This window comes from Vipera berus (assembly GCF_964194415.1).
Source record: "Vipera berus genome assembly, chromosome: 2".
Classification (NCBI taxonomy): Eukaryota; Metazoa; Chordata; class Lepidosauria; order Squamata; family Viperidae; genus Vipera; species Vipera berus.
This window is the reverse complement of record NC_138203.1, coordinates 144858500-144881435: the sequence shown is the minus strand read 5'-3', so window position 1 is coordinate 144881435 and position 22936 is coordinate 144858500. Positions and strand designations below refer to the sequence as shown.

At 36.2% G+C, this 22936-nt stretch overlaps 1 protein-coding gene across 10 annotated transcripts; it reads left to right on the top strand.

Moving 5' to 3' along the window:
- Positions 1-406: 406 nt before the first annotated feature.
- Positions 407-22230, top strand: ZNF207 (zinc finger protein 207). 10 transcript variants are annotated; one of them, XR_014025563.1, is made up of 15 exons: positions 407-572; positions 1993-2119; positions 3103-3241; positions 4603-4773; positions 6170-6245; positions 7078-7178; positions 9326-9486; positions 10733-10822; positions 11791-12033; positions 12450-12612; positions 12741-12924; positions 13141-13221; positions 15870-15924; positions 19332-19395; positions 21970-22230. XR_014025563.1 is itself a non-coding variant. In XM_081320898.1 (12 exons), the coding sequence occupies exons 1-11, from the start codon at positions 532-534 to the stop codon at positions 12899-12901; spliced, it is 1473 nt and encodes a 490-aa protein (XP_081177024.1). In that variant the 5' UTR covers positions 407-531; the 3' UTR covers positions 12902-12924; positions 13141-13583. The 10 variants fall into 10 exon arrangements, 5 of the variants coding, with proteins under 5 accessions (XP_081177024.1, XP_081177025.1, XP_081177022.1 ...); XR_014025564.1 differs by having other exon boundaries at positions 15870-19395; XR_014025565.1 differs by having other exon boundaries at positions 12741-13221.
- Positions 22231-22936: the final 706 nt, after the last annotated feature.

The following is a 22936-nucleotide window of genomic DNA, read 5'->3' as shown; positions in this document are numbered from 1 at the left end:
GCCTTCGAAGATGCAGCGGCATCCTCGCTGCTTTTTTTTTAAAAAAAAGATCTCATCGAGATGGAAGAATCCGATTCATTTGCAGAAACAATCTTAATTCAGGCGGAAGGAACACGAAAGTCATCGTTATTTCTAAACTAGAGAACGGCAAGCAACAATTTTAGGACAAGGGCATTGAGCCCCGCTGCCTCCTACGCATCTCTCTCCCGAAGAATCGCTAAGTCGCAGAGAGGGGAAAGAACACCCGCAAAAACCAACCCACGCGGCCAAGAAGCGCGACTAGAGAATTTCCGCTGCACCGCATGCCGGGAAAGAACGGATGACGTCACAATTCGGGAGGTCTCCTCGACCATACACGTTGCCCTCCTCCCCGCGTTGCATTTCGGGAAGGCGAGGGATTCGGCGGAGGAGCGGCCATTTTATGCCTGGCTGAGAAGCGGGGAAGAGGGGGCTTCGCGCGGTCGGCGGTCGTGCTCCGTCACATTCGCTGTTTTTCGACGTTTTTGCCGGCTGAGCCGTTGCCTTTCCGCCATGGGTCGGAAGAAGAAGAAGCAGCTAAAGCCTTGGTGCTGGTATCCTTTTCTAGGCGGAGGAGAGCCGCCGCCTCGTTTCAGATCGGGAGGGAGGCCCGACTGGCCTGCTTCGGTAGCGGCCTCTTTCCTCTGGTGTTGGAACGCCTCGGCGGCCTGTTTTGTTGAGAGGAGGGGGCGACGGCAGGAAAGACGTTTCAAAAAAGCTCCCGCTTTTCACTGCCGTATAATAGCGGTGCGGATTTCTTCGCTCCAGAGCCGGAGCCTTAAAAGAGCTTCAGAGCTGCCGCCTTATGGGATTCACGCCCCACCTCCTTTGTTCCTGCACCATTTGGAAAATTAGAAATTGTAGACCTGTATTCAAGAGAAAATGGGTTAGATTTTGTGTGTGTGTGCCTTTTTATTCAGCAGCATATCCGTTCTTAGAGTAGGGGCTTATGCCGTCGCTAACCTTACACCCTGCGACTATTTGCTCTATTATTTATGGATACAAAAGGCATATTTTGTTAAATTATGGATATCGTGCTGGTGTAGTAAGCCGAAAGTGTAGCCTGCTTTTGCTGTATGTTTGCCAGATACCTAGGTTTTATTTCCCTTTGCCTCTCGGTAGCTTAAGTTGAGAAAGTGGCATGACTTATATTATTGGATAGTTTTGTTCTTACTTTGTGGTAGCTTTACAAACACACTTTATATGCTATCCATTTCCCAGATAAGGTGACTCTTGAATGGCTAACTGTAACTATATAAGCTAACTATGTAACTATATAAGCTGACTGTCCACTTTTTTTTCAAAAAAGCAAAACCAACAGTACAGTTGAACAGGTTGAGAAACAATACTGTTACTTCTGTGTGTTCAGAGAGTCAGCATGGCTTTCCCTTATCCCAAACTCAGTATGGGCAAAGAACATATGTGCGAAATAGTATTGTAAAGTGTAAACAGTGCTTGGCTATTCACATAAAAAATAGTGGGGTTCTAACCTTGAAAATTCCTCATCCTATCATTTAACATGGGAGTTATAGTCACTTTATACACCTTTAGCCTGGATGATTGAGTCTTCATTGACACATTGCAAGCCATTTTGGGGGAGAACCCCCTGAAGTTGATTTGGCAAGAGTTGGTGCATTCTAACAACTCTCTACGTCTGCCTAACCACTTTTGCTCTGACTGATGAAGTTGCTTGAATGAGCAGTGAAACATCTCAGATTAACAAAGTTTGGTCTAGCCATGATTCAACCTTTAGAATCACTTTATAAGTTAGTAACTGCTGGATGCTTTGTAAGTTGCCTTTCCTGATGAGAGAATATATCAGATTTGTGAAATCCTGACTTACAAAAGTAATTGAAATTTAATTGGAAATGGGTTACCTTTATAGCTTTCTTTAAAACTGATTATAGCAATGTTGATTAACACATAGGTTTAAGTTTAACTCATATGTTTGACTTCTTTAACAATGTGGAATAGGTATTGTAACAGAGATTTTGATGATGAGAAAATTCTTATTCAGCACCAAAAAGCAAAGCACTTTAAATGCCATATATGTCATAAGAAACTGTATACTGGGCCTGGTTTAGCTATACACTGTATGCAGGTAAGTACCATAACATACCCACATATATAGAATTATTTGTGTTATTGTTTATATAACCTTTTGTTTTATAATCTTTACATTCTTAAGAAAATGAAAGCTTTAGTAATTTGTTATTCACAAATGCCTTCGATGTACAAGTAGTCCTTGACTTTTGACTGTAATAGAACCCAGAGTTTGTGTCTTAGGTCATGCTGGTTGTTAAGTGGGTCATGTGGCCCATCTGATTCTACATTTTTTGCAATGGATTATTAAGCAGCTTACCATGATTGTTAAATAAACCCATTGTCCACAGTGGGCATTTTTTGTCAGAAATTGGAAGTAAATGCCAAACATCCAAAATATGATCACGTGAATGGAGCATTAGCAGAACTTCAAATCAAGATCGTATGTACCTTTTGGGGGTTCATCACAACAGCAGCTAGTTATAAGTCGAAGATTACCCACATTATAAGAATGACTGCATCAGTAGAAGATTGGAGTTATTTGATCAGAAAATAAGCAGAATTGATAATAGGTATACATGGAGAGGTGTCACTTAATGTTTTGAGGGTATCCATTAATAAAAGTGAAAGACAAGTTATGTAGAACGTTCCATGCTGGCGTGATTTGGTACCTGTAGATTCTGGTGTTTTTTTTAGAATGTGGTGGTCCAAGCATTTTTGAATTGGTTTGCAGATTTCCAGAATTGTTCACGAAAACAGAAGCTAGAATATTCAGATCCCAGTTGAAAAAGATTTGAAAACACCAAAAGTGTTGGCGTGTTTGTTCTGTTGATAGCAGCTTAAGGAAGCTATGGCTCTTCCTGGTGTTATGTAGTAGCTAAACTAGGAAAAGGTTATCTTTTAATTTTTAACATTAAATTAAGATACTGTGATTGAATCTGGTAAGCTTCATAGCTAAATGGACATCTAAACTTAAAGCTCTATAGTTATAGTCTCTAATATACGTCCTGTTTAGGTTAGCTTGGATTTCTCTTTCTTAAGGTACATAAGGAAACAATTGATGCTGTTCCAAATGCAATACCAGGAAGAACTGATATTGAACTGGAAATATATGGTATGGAAGGCATTCCTGAAAAAGACATGGATGAAAGGAGAAGGCTGCTTGAACAAAAAACTCAAGGTAAATGGAAGCACTAACATATTTTTACTGAACCTTTGCAGTGTGATCCCTGTTTGATTAGGCAGACCATTCAGTCTCATTGTATTTGTAGTTGTGTCGCTGCATCATATTCAAAAACATCTACATGGAAAATGTAGAAATTGATATGAATAATAGTCATGGATTGACATGGATAATGTTGAAAATATTAGGTATTGATTATACCTGGAGTGATATTACAATAATTTATATATTTTAAAATTCTCAGTGCTTACAGTAGTAAAGCATTAAAAGTATATGACATAAAATTTGTCTCAGTTGCCATCCTCCAATTAAAACTAATTCTTTTAAAACTAATTCTGTAGTGGAAAATCATTTTTATCAATTTACTGAAGGATAAAAGAATGAAAGTTAATCCGATCTTATGAGGCAAGCTTATCACTAATTAAATTATAAATTAAAGTTGGCAAAACTTTATTGAAGAATCTGGATTGGGATAAGATGAGCTTCATTTTAAAATGGAGGCATCAATAACCTCTGCTTTGCTGATGATACTACCCCTCATAGCTGAAAATGCAAAGTTTCTACAAGTTTTAATAATAAAAATGAAGGAGCCCAGTGGAAAAAAGGGACTAAGATTAAATATAAAGAAGATGAAACTAATGACCACAGGTAGAACGACCAACCTTAGAAATGGCAATGAAGATATCAGAGTGGTGAATAGTTTCTGCCTTTTAAGATCGACAAATAGTGAAGAAATTTGCTTCAGACTTGCACTTTGGTAGAGCAGCTATGAAGGCCATGGATAAGATATTCAAATGCTATGAAATGCCTATACCTACAAACAACTAAATAGTGCAAGCAATGATATTCCCTATAACGCTCTAAGGAAGCAAAAGTTTGACTTGAAGGATAGGAAGTTTATTGTGTGTCGGTGTTGGTGACCAAGTTCAAATTATCGTACTTCGGACATAATTCTTTGAAGAAGGCTGTAATGCAGACAGAGGTGAAAGAGAAGATGACCAACAGCAAAATGGGTGGATTCAGTTACAGTGGTGATGAATGCCCTGTTGGAAAACAGGTTTACGTTCTTTGCAGCTTTATTTGCTGCCCACATGGAATAACTCACCAAAAAATGGGCATAATAGATGTTTAGTATGTACTGGTTTCGATTTCACCAACAGATGCGTTGGGCTGATTTTGCTGTGAAATGGGGGGAAACAAGTATTTAAATGGTTTTGAAAAGGATCTTGCTCAAAATGTTTGTGATTATTTTTTTCTTTTGTGCAGGAATATCTTACAACATAGAAATACGATAATTATATTAAAAAGAATGGTTACTTTTTGTGACACAGCATTAACCTGAACGTTGAAACTTTTAGCAGAAAGCCAGAAAAAGAAACAACAAGATGATTCTGATGAATATGATGATGATGAGTCTTCAGCTTCCACCTCATTTCAAGCACAGCCTGTGCAGCCACAGCAGGGATATATACCACCAATGGCACAGCCAGGTTTACCTCCTGTGCCAGGTGCACCCGGAATTCCTCCAGGTAGTTATACAGATAGAAGTAATTACGTCAGCTTTAGAATTTTTTTTACTAATATGAAAGACTTTAATAGAATATTATTTTGAATCAGCATGGTAATGTTTCACTGTATTTTAGCTATGTTAATCATTTTCTTACTTAACATATAAGAACCAGAAAATGTTCAGTGGGGATTAAGCCTAAATTAGAGAAGTAATGTCTTTTGCTTCCATCTGTCCTCAGAGACTCTTCTAGCTTTTTTTTTAAGTTCTCAATGTGATCATAAAAGTGAAATAATAATAATAACAACAACAATAATAATAATAATAATATAATTTTATTTGTATACCGCCCTTCTCCTGAAGGACTCAGGGCGGTGAACAGGGCAATACATGTTAAAAGACAAGAATACAAAAATTAAAAGAGATTAAACAAGATGCCCAAGAACTATAACAATAAGTTAAAATACATAAAAAGCAATAAAAACCCAAACCCATCAACCATCAGGCCAGGCCGGCTTGTTCGAACAGGTAAGTCTTTACGTCGCGCCGGAAGGAGCGAAGGTCGGGCGCCATCCAGAGCTCAACGGGAAGATGGTCCCATAAATCCGGCGCTCCCACAGAGAACGCCCTCCCCCTGGGGGCCACCAGTCGACATTCTTTGACCGGTGGCACCCTGAGGAGGCCCCCTCTGTGGGAGCGCACTGGGCGGAGGGAAGTTGATGCCGGCCGCAGGTGCTCCCTGAGGTATTCCGGACCCATGCCATGAAGGGCTTTGTAGGTCATTACCAGCACCTTGAATCTCACACGGAAGACAACTGGGAGCCAATGCAGCTCGCGGAGCAGCGGTGTAACATGGGAGTATCGGGAAACTCCCAACACAACTCTCGCGGCTGCATTCTGTACCATTTGGAGCCTCCGAGTGGTCCTCAAGAGAGCGTTGCAGTAGTCCAAACGAGAGGTCACGAGCGCATGGGTGACCATACGCAAGGCATCCCGGTCTAGATAGGGCCGCAACTGGCGCACCAGGCGAACCTGGGCGAAGGCCCCCCTAGTCACATTTACTATATGCAAGATAAAATAGGTATTTTATCTTGCAAGACTTTTGATTTGGTTGCTGCAAAGCATGTTAACGTGGTCCGTGGACATTCCCTTAATTTTTGGAATTGGACTGTCTTTACAGAGCGGTATCTGAGCATGGTAAAATACAGGGAACCAGATCTGAAGGGTAGTTTTGAGCATTTCATAAACAGTTAAATTAACACTAGAAAACCTAATGATGAAATCCAGTGGGTTGTAGTAATTGTTAGTTTTCCATGGCTTCATATATTAAAAGAAAGTGGTCAAGAGTTTCACATATTGTTTATCCACTAAAAAAAATGGACTATTCATTTTCAGTTAATATACATTCTGACTTCTAGGTATACCACCATTAATGGCAGGTGTTCCACCAATGATTCCAGGAATGCCTCCAGTCATGCCTGGAATGCCACCTGGGTAAGTGTGATCGATGTTTAGGCAACAGCACGCTTTATTCTTTCATTTGACTTCCTTTACCTGTGGGGCTTTGTGTTTACAAGCTGCACTATTAGTGATTTGGCAGTCCTGTCCTAACTTGTCAGGACATCCCTTGTTTATTCTTTCAGGAATGCTCAGTAGTGTTTTCCAATGGAGTTTTTCTAACTGCTAAGACTTTGACAGTATTTTGAGTTGTAAGTGAGATTGAGAGGGGATAGCCACTCATCTCCTGTGTTACTGGGTTCTGTCATTACCTAGAAGAGAATGGGAAGGACGCTGAAATCAAGTGAAGAAGTAGGTAGACAATTATTTCTTACATTTTTAACTCAAAATACTGGCTTTTGCAGGCATAGATACTTTTTTATTTATTGCGATTTTTTTTATCCCACCTTTAATATTTTATAAATAATCCAAGGGAATTATTATTTATACACCTCCTCCTGTTTTCCCCACAGCAACAACCCTGTAAGGTGGGTTGGGCTGAGAAAGAAAGTGACTGGCCCAAAGTCACACAGATGGCTTTCAGGCCTAAGGCAGGACTAGAATTCATGGTCTTCTGGTTTCTAGGCCAGCACATGAACTCGACCAAACTGGAGCATGTATAGGTTGCTTCGTTCTATCTTTTTCCTTCCCAAAAAGTTGGATTATGATAGCTCTACTGCTTGTGTTTTGAATTAAGGCAGGAAGGTGTGCTAAAAGTCCGATGTAGCCAAAGTTATTTGAAGGCAGGTATTTACATTGCTCAGCTGGTAAAAATCCTCAGAGCGCCGTTCTTTTTGAGAGGCCTCATCGGAGTCTTTTGATTTTACAGGATGATGCCAATGGGTGGGATGATGCCTCCGGGACCAGGAATCCCACCTCTCATGCCTGGTATGCCACCAGGTAGGTCAGGAATGACGAATCCCTATTGTGGTGAGAGTTATTTTAATTTTTTCAATTGGATCTAAGGTTGCTACAGTTCTGGGATAAAAGACAGGGACAGAGAGCAGCCGTTCATGGGAATTAGAGGGTGCACAGGAACGAAAATGTCTTAAGTGCAGACAATGGCGACTGCAGACAGGAGCTTTTTCCATCCTGCTCTTGTCGACTGATAAATTTCTATTAACCCATAAGCTGCATTTTTGATTGAAACATGAAAGCCCTTTTGGCTGACGACTTTGGAATAGTTCCGAAAGAGCCTATATTAAATGTTGATGTTGAAGTTAATTTGATCCTTTAACAATGGTTTTTAAAAAAATCTGCTTCCAAGAATGTGCTATTAATATAAGGAGTAGTTTCTACATGCATTTCTCTATGACATTTCTCTATAAAATGTTTTTGGGAATTCTTATCACTGCTTGAATTGTTTAATAGTTGTGTATATTTACATACTTTATTGTTTACTCAATTTGTCTTTATGTTACTTATTTTTATTTGGGTAATATTGTAAGCCATTGTAATATACAAGTAGTTTCAGCATGTTCTCAGAATTTAAAATAGATGCATCTTTAACCATCCAGTGAAAGAATAATAACATTGTTTGCAAGGAATTAGAAAATGTGATAGATTCTCACCCTGGGAATAGTTTGGCCCTTGAGGCCTAAAAATATTTTGTATAAATAAATGTTATCTCCAAATGTTATTTTCTAATAAATAAAATATTACAGTTTTTCAATGATTAAATTAAAATTGATATGTTAAGAGCATCCCTTAAAACAGAATCGGAATCTAAATTCCAGTGTCAGAATCCATTTATATCACATTCATAAATGTATGTTTAAAACATTATTCTCCCCCCCCCATGGATTCTGCCATCTCCCAAGGAAGGAGGAGCGTATGTGGATTCAGCCTGCCTTAGGTTATTTCAAAGACCAAGGGAAACCTTTTGAACTGGGGGAACAAAAGAGAGGGTTAGAGAAGAAGGCATCTGACCTGTGTCTCCATTTCGTTCTGTAGAGGAAGAAGGCAATAACCATAAAGATTCGAAGTTCCCTTTTTCCCACGAAAGGGATGACACAAAGTAAATGATGGGGGGCTGACCAAATGGGGTTGAGGGAAGGGGGGTTGAACCGGGAACTCTTTATAAAGTTTCAATTTGTAAAACAAATTCCACAACCAAGCATGTCCTAGTAAAAATTCCTTTTGGACTAGAACTGACTCCAAGAGTTTTTGTTTTCCTAAGACGTGGATTGGGGTGGGTCCTGACAGTAGACAGGACTTGGTATTGTTTTACAAATTGAAACTTTATAAAGAGTTCCCGGTTCAACCCCCCCCCCTTCCCTCAACCCTATTTGGTCAGCCCCCCCATCATTTTACTTCGTGTCATCCCTTTCATGGGAAAAAGGAACTTCGAATCTTTATGCTTATTGCCTTCTTCCTCTACAGACCGAAATGGAGACACAGGCCAGATGCCTTCTCTAACCCTCCCTTTTGTTCCCCCAGTTCAAAAGGTTTCCCTTGGTCTTTGAAGTATAACCTAAGGCAGGCTGAATCCACATGCGCTCCTCCTTCCTCTGGAGTTGGCAGGATCCATGGGGGGGGTGAATAATGTTTTAAACATACATTTATGAATGTGATATAAATGGATTCTGACACCCAGTATCCTTTGTACTCTTATGACTGGGCCCATACAAAAGACATGTCTCTCAGGGATTTAGGATAGACTTTCCAGTGAGGGTTTCTCAAAACCTTCTTCTCCTTGTTACTACGTAGATAGACTGATTAGTTTTACAATCATATCAAAAATATAAAACAAAGAGACAGGATCTAATTCCAAGGTGAAATAGATGAAAGAAAATACAGTAATGAAATGCATATGTGGTAAATACAATCAACATTAGGTAAATACATCATTTTTATAGTATAGCCCAATCTGTTCAATATAACAGGTCCTTAGATCAGTTGCCTTAACTATAAACCTAGCAGTTCTACTCAATCTAAACATTACCAAGTATATCTCTGCATTTAATGCTTCTTTGTCTGATGTGTTAGCCCTCTGACGGAAGGTCAGTGCTTGTGATCTTGACTGTGGTATTAATAAAATCCTCACCAAAGCATAATCAGAAATAATTATGCTACAGGTATGCCGCCACCTGTTGGTCCTCGTCCTGGAATGCCTCCAATGACACAAGCCCAGCCTGTGACTAGTCCGGGCGTTCTTAATAGACCTCCAGCTCCTGTCATTGCAGCACCAACTCCCCAACCGCCAGTTACCAAACCATTGTTTCCTAGTGCCGGACAAGTAAGTTTTTAAAAATCTAATTACCAAAAAGCTTCAGTATGTTAATTTTCTTTCTTTTCATATACGTTGAAATAGTGAATTACGGTTCAAAAACAGTGGTGTGTTAAAATTGCCAAATGGTATTATCTCATACTTCGTATTGCATTTTATATATGCTGTATTCTTGTCAAAGTTTTCCTATTTACATCTAGGGTTTTTTTTTCTGCAAAGAACGTAAATACTTCTGTCAGTCCAAACTCAGAAGAGAGGGAGGGAGGGATACTGCTAAGCTTGTAAGCCGCCCTGAGTCTTCGGAGAAGGGAATTAAAATAAATAAATAAAAACGTCTTCTTCAGCACATATTCAGGAAATAGTTCTAATACCCACTTAATAGCAATTTTATTCTTAAAAACATGTTTTCTTATAAAAATGAAAGAGGATTCTGTTCTGCATTATTTTTTTATACTAACTTATAATAAATTATATGTTGATACTGGAGAAGAAAATAGTTACATATGGTATATTAACTATTTAAAATCTAAAGTAACAATTATTTTTGCAAGTTAACGTAGTACCAGCTCTTTAACAGAATTGAGAGTGGATGAGTTACGTCTTCCGTTAGCATTATAAATGAAGGTTTTTGTTGTTTTTTTTAACTATGGACTTGCAAGCAGAACTTTTGAATTTCTGCAAGAGGGAGAATCTGTAGGGTTCTGTGTAGAAGGTTCACTCACAAGCTGCACCAAACAGCTGGTTTGGAGTAGTTCATGTCCAAACCAAAACGTGTATGTTTGGCCTGAGAATGGAATGAAATGCTGTTATTTTCTTCCAGATAAGGATTGAAACACTGTTGTTAATAGGAAGCAGTGTTTAAAAAGGCAGGAAAGGGGCTTCAAGGGCCACGGACAGGTGGGGCTGATGACGTGTGTCTTGTTGGGAGCTACTGGAGGGACAAGAAGAGGCAATACACACTAGCCTTGTTCTTATCCTGTAAAATCATCCAGAATCCTTGCTGGTATATTTTAGCCGAAGCATGGAACGGCGGAAACATCCTGTTTTTTTTTCTTTTTCTTGAACCACAGCCCAGCTGGAACAAGTGTGTCAGAATTTATGCGTGGTCCTTGTTTCAGGCTCAAAACAAAAGGAACATGTTACGTGTTGTGCGCCTCCCTATTGATATACAAAAATCGGTCTGAGCTTTTCCCTCGGTTATTTTTATGCATTCATTTGGAGACTGTTTTACTGTTTCCTTTCTTTTGTGCTACAGATGGGGACACCTGTCACAAGCTCAAGTACAACTTCATCCAATTCAGAACTGTCAGCACCTTCTAAAGCTCTGTTTCCTAGCACAGCACAAGTACGCAGGAAGTTGCAGTTAAAAATTGCTTTGCCAATTAACCCTTTAAACCGTTAATGTATGCTTTAAAATCTTCTGCCTAAACATTGTCAGATAATTGTGGTTTCCTGATTATGTTTAGTTGTTCAGCGCAATCTTGAGAATTCATGCATAATAATTGGGTAATAAAAATAAATAAATAAATTCTACATTGTGGTTCTAAAGGGTTAAAAAGAGAGCATGAAAGCAGTTAAGTGCATTTAGTGGGCAGTGGTTTACTTGATGCACGGTTTATTTTTTCTAATTTATGCTACTTTGATACATCATGTTAAATGTTAAATGCATCATGTGCTAAATCCCACCTTACCCAGTCTTGTTTTGGAGTTCAGTGATTAGTTCGAAATAATGTGCTGTTTGCTTGCCAAAGCATTGTGTCAAATGTGAAACTTAAGAGCTTTTTTGTTGTGCATAAATAAAGCCTTTCAAGCTTGTACTTTCCCATTGAACTTAAATATAGCTTTCATGGGTTGTAGGACAGGAAAATTGAAAACTGCAAGTGAAAATTTGAGATGTCTCAGAACATCAATGTATTTTTATGCGAGGGATTATTTCAAACAAATTTAACATAAAAGTTGACATCCTGAGGTTGAGCCTTAAACATTCTGTTTGAATACTAATTTATCTCAGCTGATATTCCTAGATTAAATTGGTTTTTATTTTGAAAAACCAAACATCTTATTGTACGGTGTATAATACACAAAATGACAGATGAAGATAGCTTGTTCCTATTTGTTCTTGACATCTCAAACTTTGCAGTATGTTTGTGTTGTAGGATTTATTTTATTTATTTTTAGTTTGCTCCTTTTTTGTGATAAAAAAAGAACTTTTATTTTTGGGTTAATTTAGCTGTATCGGTATATGATAACGTTAATGAAGTTTATTTAAAAGATAATGTACTTATATTTTTAATTTTGTATTTTTAAATACAGGCTCAAGCGACTGTTCCAGGCCCAGTTGGTACAGATTTCAAACCTTTGAATAATGCACCTGCAACTTCTACAGAACCACCCAAACCTACATTCCCTGCTTACACACAATCTACAACATCTACCACTAATACAACAAATAGTACTGCAGTTAAACCTGCTGCTTCTATAACAAGTAAGCCTGCTACTCTTACAACAACCAGCGCAACCAGTAAGTTGATCCATCCAGATGAGGATATATCCTTGGTAAGTTAAAGATAATTTTCCCATGCTTTTTCTCTATGATAGGATTACACCTTAAGTAAAAGTTTTCAACTTCCCATATGATTTACCATGGTTAAAACAGCTTAATTCTCAAAGCCTATGTTTTGTAATATTTGGAGTGCCTCATTTTTGAGAGTTCAGGTGTTTTAATAATCTATATTTTAATTCCCGCTTTTATTGAGATAGCAATTAATACAGAATTTCATAAGCTGAATTTATATCCTAGAATACATATCTACTTAATATGATTTGATTACCAAAGTTTATCCATTAGAATGTCCTTGAACTATAATTAACTACAGCCATGAGAATAGTGTCTCAACTGTATCTGTGTTTCAGAATGAAGCTTATTTTGATTTTGCACTGATCAGATATCCTCCATGTGTTTCCCTTCATAGGAAGAAAGAAGAGCTCAGTTACCCAAATACCAGCGTAATCTCCCTCGACCAGGGCAGGCATCTATGGGCAATCCACCAGTTGGACCAATTGGAGGTATGATGCCACCACAGCCAGGAATTCCCCCCCAGCAACAAGGAATGAGACCACCAATCCCACCTCATGGTAATAACAAATTGAGCTGTGTTGGAAGCTCATGAAATGTATTTTAATTGTGGAATTGAGTGACATATACTAATAGCAGTATTGCTTAATGTAGATGTAACTTCATTCTTTCAAATTTTGCTTTTCAGGTCAGTATGGTGCTCATCACCAGGGCATGCCAGGGTATCTTCCTGGTGCAATGCCTCCATATGGTCAAGGGCCCCCAATGGTGCCTCCTTATCAAGGTGGACCTCCTAGACCGCCAATGGGAATGAGACCTCCTGTAATGTCGCAAGGTGGCCGCTACTGATGCTACTGCAAACGTTCTAATAGGTTTGGAGATTAAACCTTTTCTCATCTTGTGCTGTTAATATAGCCAAGCTTCCATCAATTAAAACTTCGTTGTGACTTTTAGGGGAAAAATCTTTCCACATACGAGGAACTGTTGGACATTATTTTACATGGGAAAAATTATTTAGAATAATAAAACGGAACTTTCCCTGATGTTGCAATTTATACTGTATGGCTTCTTTTTCATGTTTCATCTAGGTTTTTAGAAGTGAAGTATAGTAAATATGGTTCGTTAAATTGTGAAGGCGCTGGAATTACATGAACGTACCATCTTTAAAGGCAAGTTCTGTAACCTTATGTTGCTGTTCATAAATGATGCCTTCACAGCACTTCAAGTGCTGTTGGACTTCATGTCCCCAACAATAGTTTGGTGAGGGCTTTAACTGTTGTCATCTAGTTGTACACTTAAATCTGGATTGTGTAACCATATTTAATGTAGAGTTCCTCCTGTTCCAGGGTTTATAGAATTGACCCACTAAATTCATGTGATTTTCTGTATTGTTTAACTTCATTGTAATAAAACAAAAGAAAAAAATTGTCCTTTTATTCATGACCAGCTGTGGACATCTGCCTGAAGGTTTGTACTGATGCATGCTACGATAACGTGTCGTATAATAAATACAATACAATTCCTGATGCTACATTGATATTTCCTGAATTGTTTGATCAAGTAGAAATAGACCTGTACACTTATTAACAAGACACAGCAAATAAATTTGTCCAATTTTCTTCCTGGATTTTTAAGGGTTTGACATTCAGTTGATTAAAATTTGCTTGTCACAAGTTGTTGATATACGTTGTTTTCTACGAAGTACATTTTATTGTTCGATACTTTGACTCGGGTTTCTTAAGGTAATATTTTATATTTTAGTTATAAAATCCTATTTTTAAAACAATCCTGATGTAGAGAAAGATATTGCTTAGAAATTGGAAAGTGAGGACTGGTCTATTAAAAGCTACAATACAGCTGAGGTTGTCCAATATAATATCTTCTATGATGTGATTTACTAGACTTGTGGAGGGTTAGGCCTACGTGACAGGATCATTCTGCGAAGGATACGGAATTGTATGAAATTTTAGCTGGTTCTTTAACTAGACTGATTCCCATTTATGAAACTTGACTGGAAAGTAGGAACAAAATTCTTTCCTTCAGAAGGTGGCAATGAGTGGCTGTTGACTGTCCAAATACTTTAGGCCTTAAATTGTGAATGTTCTAGTTTTATATCTGCTATTAATGTGGTGAAACCTTTCCTTGAGAGCCAGACATAAGAAGACATGCTTGAGTATTCTTTATTAATTGATATTGTAAATGAAATATTTTCTTTTTTTCTGCTCCAGTGGCAGTTATACATGTTAATACCATCAATTATTAATGTCTGAATTACTGCTAATTAGTTTTTTCAACACTATTGGTACATATTTGAAAATTCTGACTTTGTGGTACTCACAGAGTCTTATTAATTCTCTATGTCTCTTTTTTTCCTTAATACTCTTCATCAAATGCAGAATTGTATAATTGGCATTCTAAATATGTGTTTTTATGATTTGATCACTTATTCAAAGAAGATATAAAAATAGACAATCATGGTCACTTGGGTGTTTATTTTTTGTTTTGTTATGTTATATTTTTGCCCCATTGCAGTACCCTTTGTGTAGTTAGATATCTTAACCACCTTCCAAAGAATTTATATGGTCACATGGGTGAGAATAGCTGGTATATGTGGAGCTTGCTTTATATAGATTTTTCTATTAATGTGGCAAGCAATTCCACAGTTTAAAAACAGCTTATTAAAGAGCTATTACCTGTGAAGTTTGTGGATACATACATGTTCTTTGGATTGTGCCATTTGTTTGCTAGTTTTCAGTTCATACGATGGTTGTAAGATTTTTCCCAAGAACCTTGTAAAATGTAATAGAAATTTTTTTACACAATACACCAAAAATGGTTTTCTGAAAGCATGGTTTATATCACATGAGTTCTTCAGAAACAGTCAAATAGTATCAATTGCTTAACTTAAAACTCTGTACTTTTAGTTATAGCATACTCTGATAAGAATTTTTATTGTCTCAGAGGTTGTATTGTTCCTTTAGCACTGCAGAAAAATTGAGTTCTGCTTGTACTGTATACTTGGCTTGTTAATACTTACTTTGTTTTCAGTGGGAGGGGACAATTTGGAGCCAGTAGATCTTTCCTTCCAGGAGCAGATCTGTTTGTCTCCTCCTGATTGGGAAAGGGCCACATGGCTTCTGTCAGGAAATAAGGTTGCGTTTCCTACTATAAAGTTAATAGAACAACTGCATCTTCAAGGTGTAAGCAAGGTGTTTATTTTTATTTTGGAGAATTCAGATACTCGGTAAAACTTTTTTTTTAGCGTATAAGGGCTTATTCTGTTTTCTCTGTAGCCTGGGTTCAAACAGTACAGAATATAACAGGTACCTTTTTATTTGAAATAAAATAAATAATTCTTGGCCATAGTGAAAAAGAACTATGGGAACATAATTTTGGATTCTGATTTTATTTATATTTAAATGCATAGTCCTGGCATTTATTAATACATATCACAATTGTCTTAATAATTGTACCGGTCTAGCTACTTACATAAGTGGTATAAGTTTTTGAAAAGCAGATGGATGTTGTTCTAACATTTAAAAACTTTTATTGAATTAGTACAGAATAATCCATTGCTTACAACACTTGCTGTCAACTGTGTTACATAGCAGTTGTCAATTTTTAAGGTGAGCTCAATTGGAAATTTTTCCCCAAAGAAGTCAAAGCTGATTTATAAATTCCATGTCACATATGGACCTAAAATTTTGAGACCAAACTTTCATTTGATCACTGGAATTCTGTTACTATTGATTGCATGTACTTTTAGCCTTAATTGGATCATGTTTTTCTAAAATTTTAAATTTTCTTCTTCCTATAGCCCTGCCATAGGACAGGCTGAGGCAGAGTCTCAGTGTTGCCCTGTTCAGTCTGAGGCAAGTGGGATTTATTTTATTCATTCTAGGGGCTTTCACAGCTTTATAGCTGTTGGATATTTATGTCCCCAAACTTGCAGCAAGTTTGGTGAAGGCTCCTATGTTTAATTTAATATAGGATTTTTATAATATTTTGATGGGCTCTATATTAATATTGATATAGTATAACACTGCTGCTTTCAATTTACTATTAGCAAGAAGTCCTAACGTGGGATAAACATTTGCTGAACTAATCTCCTTGATATCCCCCTCTGAAATTTTGGTTAGCGGTGAGATTCACGAGTTCTGTTACCTGTGTTTAGTGTTTTAAGAAAATGCCTATGTTACAATTTGCGTTTTCTTCATTGATACCTGTTTCTGAGACTTGGAGTAAATAATCTTTGCTGAAGCTAAATTTAGGTTAAATTATTTATCATAAATATTAATGTAGAGCCTGAAGAGAAGAAAAATGTAGATAATGAGTTTTGTAAGAAAAACGGGGTAAATATTTACAAGGAAACCATTTCTTTATCAACCTTTCTTCTCAAGATAAACAATTTGCAAAATTTATATGCTCTGGAAAATAAATGTGAGCTTTTTTCAGTGTTATTTGAACGCTTCAGTAGAAATGGCCTTACTGACTTCTTGTAAAACATGCACAATCTGTAGTTTGTTTTAAAGTAATAATGTAATTTCTGAGGAATGCTTGTAAGATTTCAAAGAAAAATTAAGAGCAACAGCTCTTGAAAGCAAATACAACTACAAAAGTTAGACTATCCACAGAAAAATCCAGATTTTCCTGGCAGCCTCTTCACTTGCCCTTGCAGAGTCTCAAACTGCTCCTTAAAAAATTGATTTTTTTAAAAAAGCTTGGGGATTTGACATGAAAGCTCTTCTAAAGGGAAAATCTGAGAAAAGTACTGTGCTCGTTGGTCATGGTTTTCCCTGATGTGGTCTTTAGAGTCCTCAAACTGCTTTTCCAGCTTCCAGTTTTTCTGCCATCTTAATAGCTACAGATATAAAGTGCTTACCTTGATGGGGTTTTAAATGTTTAAAGCTGTTGCTGTTATAATGCTTAATAGCATGGTTGGGTCCCTGTTATTTTTCTCACAGGTATCCAGAAGCATCTGTGATTTCTTCTAAAATTCTGGACAGATTAATTTGGAGATTTTCCATACGATTTTGTCAGCTCAGTACCAGTTGCATTCAAATTGTTCAGTGTTTAACACACAAACCATAATAGTTTAGATTAAAAACTATAAGATAAAATAAAATGAACAGTTTTTATATGTTTTGAAACCTCTATTCGGTTTAATATTCATATAATAACCTAATGTTTTATTGAAATAGTAGTGTTGAACTCATAGCTTTTGTTAATTCAGTTCATAAGAAGAATAGCCAGTATGTTATAATGCCTTTTTTGTCTTCATATTATAACATAAATATAGGTTATAAGTATGTCTCTTGATCTAAATGTATTAGCTTATAATGTCATTACTAGATAAATAGGGAAAGCAAAAATGTGTCATTAACACTGAATGTCTTCATCCACATTAGGTCTGTTTTATTACACACCACTGACTTTCTAGCCTAAGCCTTTGCTTTCAAGTAGCGTTCATAGTTATAATAGTATGGATAAATGCTTCTTGTTGAGCACCTTTGACTATTTTAATCACAATATAACCAGGAATTACCACCTTGACATCTTTGGATTCATTCATTCTGATCATTGAAAATAAATGTTCTACCAATTCTGTGAACAAATATCACCACAGAATTTCAAAATATTACCCAAACTCTTCTGAAAAAGCAGTCTGTGGTTTGTGTTGACTAGCAATTCAAAGAGAAGGTGCCACCAATTCCCACATTGTACATTTCCTTTCTCAATTTCCCTGTAAGAGTTCTAGTTTTGAGTTGTTTCTTTTCAAAGTTTAAGCAGTGGTTTCAGAGTTCTAGGAGGACAACTGTAGAGTGAAAATGTATGCATGTATTGATGCATGCATTGTTAGAATGCTGTTTTAATCCAACCTAATAATCTGATGTCACAAATAATGCTGTTGTATTGATGGTGCTTGTGTTTATGTGAAACAGTAGAAATCCATTATATTATGCTACAAAACATAGCTTTGCTTGGGTTGGACTGTTGCTGCCGGAATGCAATGCTTATCTTGTCTAAATCTAAAAAGATACCTCAAATAATTTATAATTAGACCAATAGCCTGAGTATATTATAAGTTAATTTAACTAACAACCCTATTTAGCAAGCAACAGTTTGACTAATGTAACATGGTTCTTTGATTTTGGCCATTTTCATTATTTTAACCTAGGTTTAACAGAAGCACATAATTGGTATTAAAATTGCATGTCCGTACATCATTGGATTGATTTGCATTACAATAATCAGTTATTTCCCAAGTGAAAAATATTTTATATAATTAAAATGTTATATATAAATGTGATACACAATTTATAAGAAACTATAAAGTTGCTTCTAAAGTATTTATTGCACTGAATAGCATTAAAAGATATCAGATCTTGCTGTATGAAATATATTAATGATGTCTCAGCTACAAAAATATCCAAGCAATTATGAATGGAATAAAAGAATTGAGTATTACTGAAATAGAGAAACCTTGTATTCTACTTCATATTTTTACAAGGAAGTTTGGTATTACATTTCAGCTCTGAGACCTGAAGATTTGGACTTACTGTACTCTGTTGTGAAGTTAAAGCCAATTTGTAGGCTTGTTTTGTGTTTGTGAGTTTTTTTCATTCATTATCGAGAGAAATTCAGTTACAAGATATGTGCTGGCCTTGAAATTTGTGTTCAAGACACATTGTCAGTTAATTTTTATTTTTAAATTAAAGTCACTGCACTACTGCCACGCCTGCTAGGAAAATACATATTTATGTCAGAAATATGTTGATGGACAGTGTAGTTATAATGCAGATAAGGAATTTCATTATCGGTAAAGTCACTAATATCTTTTGCTGACAGTTCTTGAACATTGGTATGTTCTTGCCAAACGTTCCTTTCAAAATTTTGTATTTGGCATAATATGGGCTGAATGTTTGGAGTGAAGTATAAATTAGGTTGAATCTTAGAAATGGACATCCTTTTAGGTCAAATTCAACTAGTGATTCTGTTTTTATTCTGCACAAACACAACCCATTCTTGAGTGTTTAAATGTTCCATGTATATGTTAGAACTGACAGAAAAACACAGTCTTCACTGAAGCTCTTAAAAGATTTCCACATCATAGCACAACAACCATTTAACAGTCAAGTGTTTAACTGGCTAATTAATCATGAGGATTTTTTTTAAATTCAAATAAGCATAAAACCTGGGGTTTGATTTTTACAATTTAAACTTAAATCATGATATAAGCTTTTTATTTAATATAATTTGTGTTTTTGTTGACTAGCAGCAGAATTTCAGCATTTGCTTCTTACTGGTAGAGAAGAAAAAATCCCACAGCACTGCCAGTACAGGTTAGTTTAATCTGTAAGTACCGTGATGTTTGTTTGAAATCCTGTACTACAAATAATATGTTAGTACACGAGGATGGAGTCACTAGTGATATTAGGAGGGAAATATCTTCCTGCATCTGAAACTAAGACACATAGACATCCATTTTAAAAGGGAGTGGGGGATTGCAAGATATATATGTGTGTGTGTGCACATTGGGTTAGTATATGGATTTATTTTAGTCAGACCTAGAGTGATGTGTACTTCTTTGAAGTTGGAAACCATTTGAGTGGAGTTGGTTGAAAAATAATCTTGTAGTTTATGGGGGGAAATGAATATGTGCCATAAACAGAAAAAGGATAAATGAAATATTCTTTCTCTTTACATACACCCACCAGCATTATTGATGAGAAGCACATCTTTGCTATGATGAGCTTTTAGTTATGAGTCACTATATTCTGAAGTCTAGGCCCCTAATTCAGAACTCTGCAGAATATAAGCAGTTCCCACTTAAATAGTTTCATCTCTCTTACAGCTGCTTCTGGGTATCTAGTTTTCTTTCAAGTAAATGTTTTTGTAGCACTGCCGTACTGAAAATGGTTTGTGTGAAGCTGTAGTTGCATCTCACTGGAATTGCATGTTTCTGTATCTTTTAATTTTCTGCTTTGTCTAGCCAACAGCCGCTTATAAAAACTGTAAATGTAGCAGCTCAAGTTATGTTTTAAGTAAGGATTATCCACAGCAGACTAGAAATACAAATTGTTCAACATGACTACACAAATGTGGGTTTTTTTCCTAAGCATTCTGTATATGTGAGAGTGTTGTTTCTTTGCATTTTTGGTCTTCTCAGTGCCATCTGTGGGATGTTTATGAAACAATGGATATTCCATAATGATGGAGTTCCTTTTTGCCAAAATCTCCACCTAGAAGCAAAGGGTTTAATAGATTTTTCTTAAAACTCGCATTGTAAAGTTAAGTCAAATATGCCAGAGTTAATATAATTTAGTTCACTTGAATTTGATTCTTACTAATTGATTATTCCTTCCATATCAGTAACATTTGCTTTGGAGTTGAATTAGAATGCAGCTGAAAATAACCATTTTCTGTTATCAGCATGGGAGATTTTTCTGTTGTGCTGGATTATATGGGGCTAAAAATTACTATGATTCTCAAAACTACCAGCTTAGAATATAGATGTATTTCAAGTATTTATTCCATATTAATAGATCGTCAAAATAATTTCATTATAATTTCACCATAGATACATCAGCAAGATTTATTCATAATTTATGAATAAAGGCCGCCTATAGAAATGTACCCTATTTATCATCTTAGCCTAGATGTGAAGACAGTACAATTTTTGAGGATATAGTCACAGTACTGATGTGATCACCATTATCAGCAAGCTATACTTAGCACTGTATTTACTTATCTAAGTATCGTGTCCAAAATTCCCTAAGATAGAGAATATACACAAAATAGAGGGAAAAATTTGTTTTAAACCCAGAATAAATTATGTTCCAAGGGAGTTCTGTTGAATTGTTTCGGATCTGCTGTTTCAGAAGAATCAAAAGCTCCAGTCTTCCCAGCACCTTCTGCCTTTGCTTTCATTAACCATTGCTGTTGCCAGTGTCTCATCCCACTGGCTGGTTTGCCCTTGTTGATTCCCCACCACCCCCACCCCTGGTCTCCCTAATTCAGCTAATGTTATCCTTGGCTTTTTCCTTTACCTCCCATAATTCATTTCTGCTCAGATCAAAACAGCTCCATTTTGTTCCAGGTATACAACATTCAAATATATATATAGTTCCATTTAATCACAAAATCCGAAATCAACTGCAGCATTCCATGCATGAAAGATGTTGCATATCCCTGTTAAGATTTAGCTACTTTTACTCTGATGGAGGAGAAAAGAAATATCGAAAAACAGTCATTGATATTACCCTTTTAATATGAATCTCCCGAGATATTGTTAAATTACTATCTTTCTGAGGAAATAAGAGTTCTTTTAACTAAAAAATGTTACACTTTAATTAGTGTGTGAATCCATGTACTACCTTGGTGGTGCAGTTGTCATCAGAATCTCATTATATGGATACCTGTATTGATTACAGAATGTAAAATAGTGCTTGCAAGTTTGCAAAATTTTTGATTGTTTAAAGGAACACCTAATGGCAGAAGGGCAAATGGATTATGCAGTTGCACAGTTGAATGTTCATATAATTCACAAATAATAATGCAGTTTCATTAGCAGCTTTTCATTTATGATTATAATGATACATCTCAAGCAATGGTACTACAAAATAAACCATATGTTAGTACTGATTAGAGTCATGCTATTTACTAGCTGTTAATAATTTTACTTAGATTTACAAAACAAGCCTCCAGATTTTGAAGCAATACACACAATACATAGGTCCTTTATTTCCATTAATGTTATAAATAGTGTTGTATGAAGCAGCAGGCTTTTGTCCTTTTTTACTATTGGACTTCAGCTTTGCAGTGAGATGGTGAGATCCATCGAAATATATTGTTAGTTTGAATGTTGTAACAGATCCTCTGATCTTGTTTTGATCAAATAAATGCAACTTATATAGTCCTGCAGACACCAGCAATTCCCGAAATCAAGAGAACTCATTTCAGAACTGGGAAACTGGTAAGTATTTTTAAAAAATGCTATTTATCAACAATAAATGTTTTACTCCTACAGCATTTGGTTGATCAGTGATGTAAAGATGGAGATGAAGTAGAAAATTAGTTTATGTATGCTCCAGTGAAGATGATTCTTATTGGTAGCATTTTCAGATGTACAGTTTGAGAATTTTATACCTTTCATTCATTAAACTTGAATCAGTTAATTCTTTGGTCTATATGTTATCTTTTGTGTCATTTTACTTCTGAATGTAAATGAATGAATGTGTATGCCAAGAAAAATAGACAAATCGTAACTCACAAAAAATATATTAAAAAAAAACTGTTACAGCTGCTCAATTGCAATTATATTACAGATAAGTTATTATTTTGTAGAGAATCCCATTAAATCCCATTGAATAGAATGAGGTTCCATGACTGAAAATTTCCATCAGTTTTAGAGCTGTTTTTAGTGAAATTTCTTCAGGCTTTCTGAAAAACTATTCTGGAATATTGGATGCAAGAATGTCGGCCACCCACCATAGTCAGTGATGAAGGATGCTAAAAATATTACTTCAGCCATATGGAGAAGACAAAGGATTCCCCTCTTCTGCATTACAGGAACTCTCACCATCAAATATATCCTTCCTCTTCCAGTAGGGAATCTCTGTTAGATCAGGTCTCTTTCAAACTATTCTTTGAAACACAACAGTTATTATAAACAAGAGGGTGGTGACTGTTAAAGGGATACTGTTTGCCTCAACTGAAAACAAAGTTCCTCTTCCCTCACACAAAGACCTCCACCTATTTTTTTAAAAACGTAGTGTATTTTATTTCTTAATTAAATTAAACATTTTCATTATCACATTCCAGCAGTATATCTTCTATATGCAAATAATATAAAAACACTTTAAACGTAGTTCAACTATTCTC

What these genes read in the sequence shown, in the direction of transcription:
- ZNF207 (XM_081320898.1), top strand. Translation starts at nt 532, where the DNA reads ATGGGTCGGAAGAAGAAGAAGCAGCTAAAGCCTTGGTGCTG. An exon ending in ATGCCTGGAATGCCACCTGG is followed by an intron (nt 6,246 to 7,077) that starts GTAAGTGTGATC and finishes TTGATTTTACAG; the next exon opens with GATGATGCCAATGGGTGGGA. An exon ending in AATGACGAATCCCTATTGTG is followed by an intron (nt 7,179 to 9,325) that starts GTGAGAGTTATT and finishes ATTATGCTACAG; the next exon opens with GTATGCCGCCACCTGTTGGT.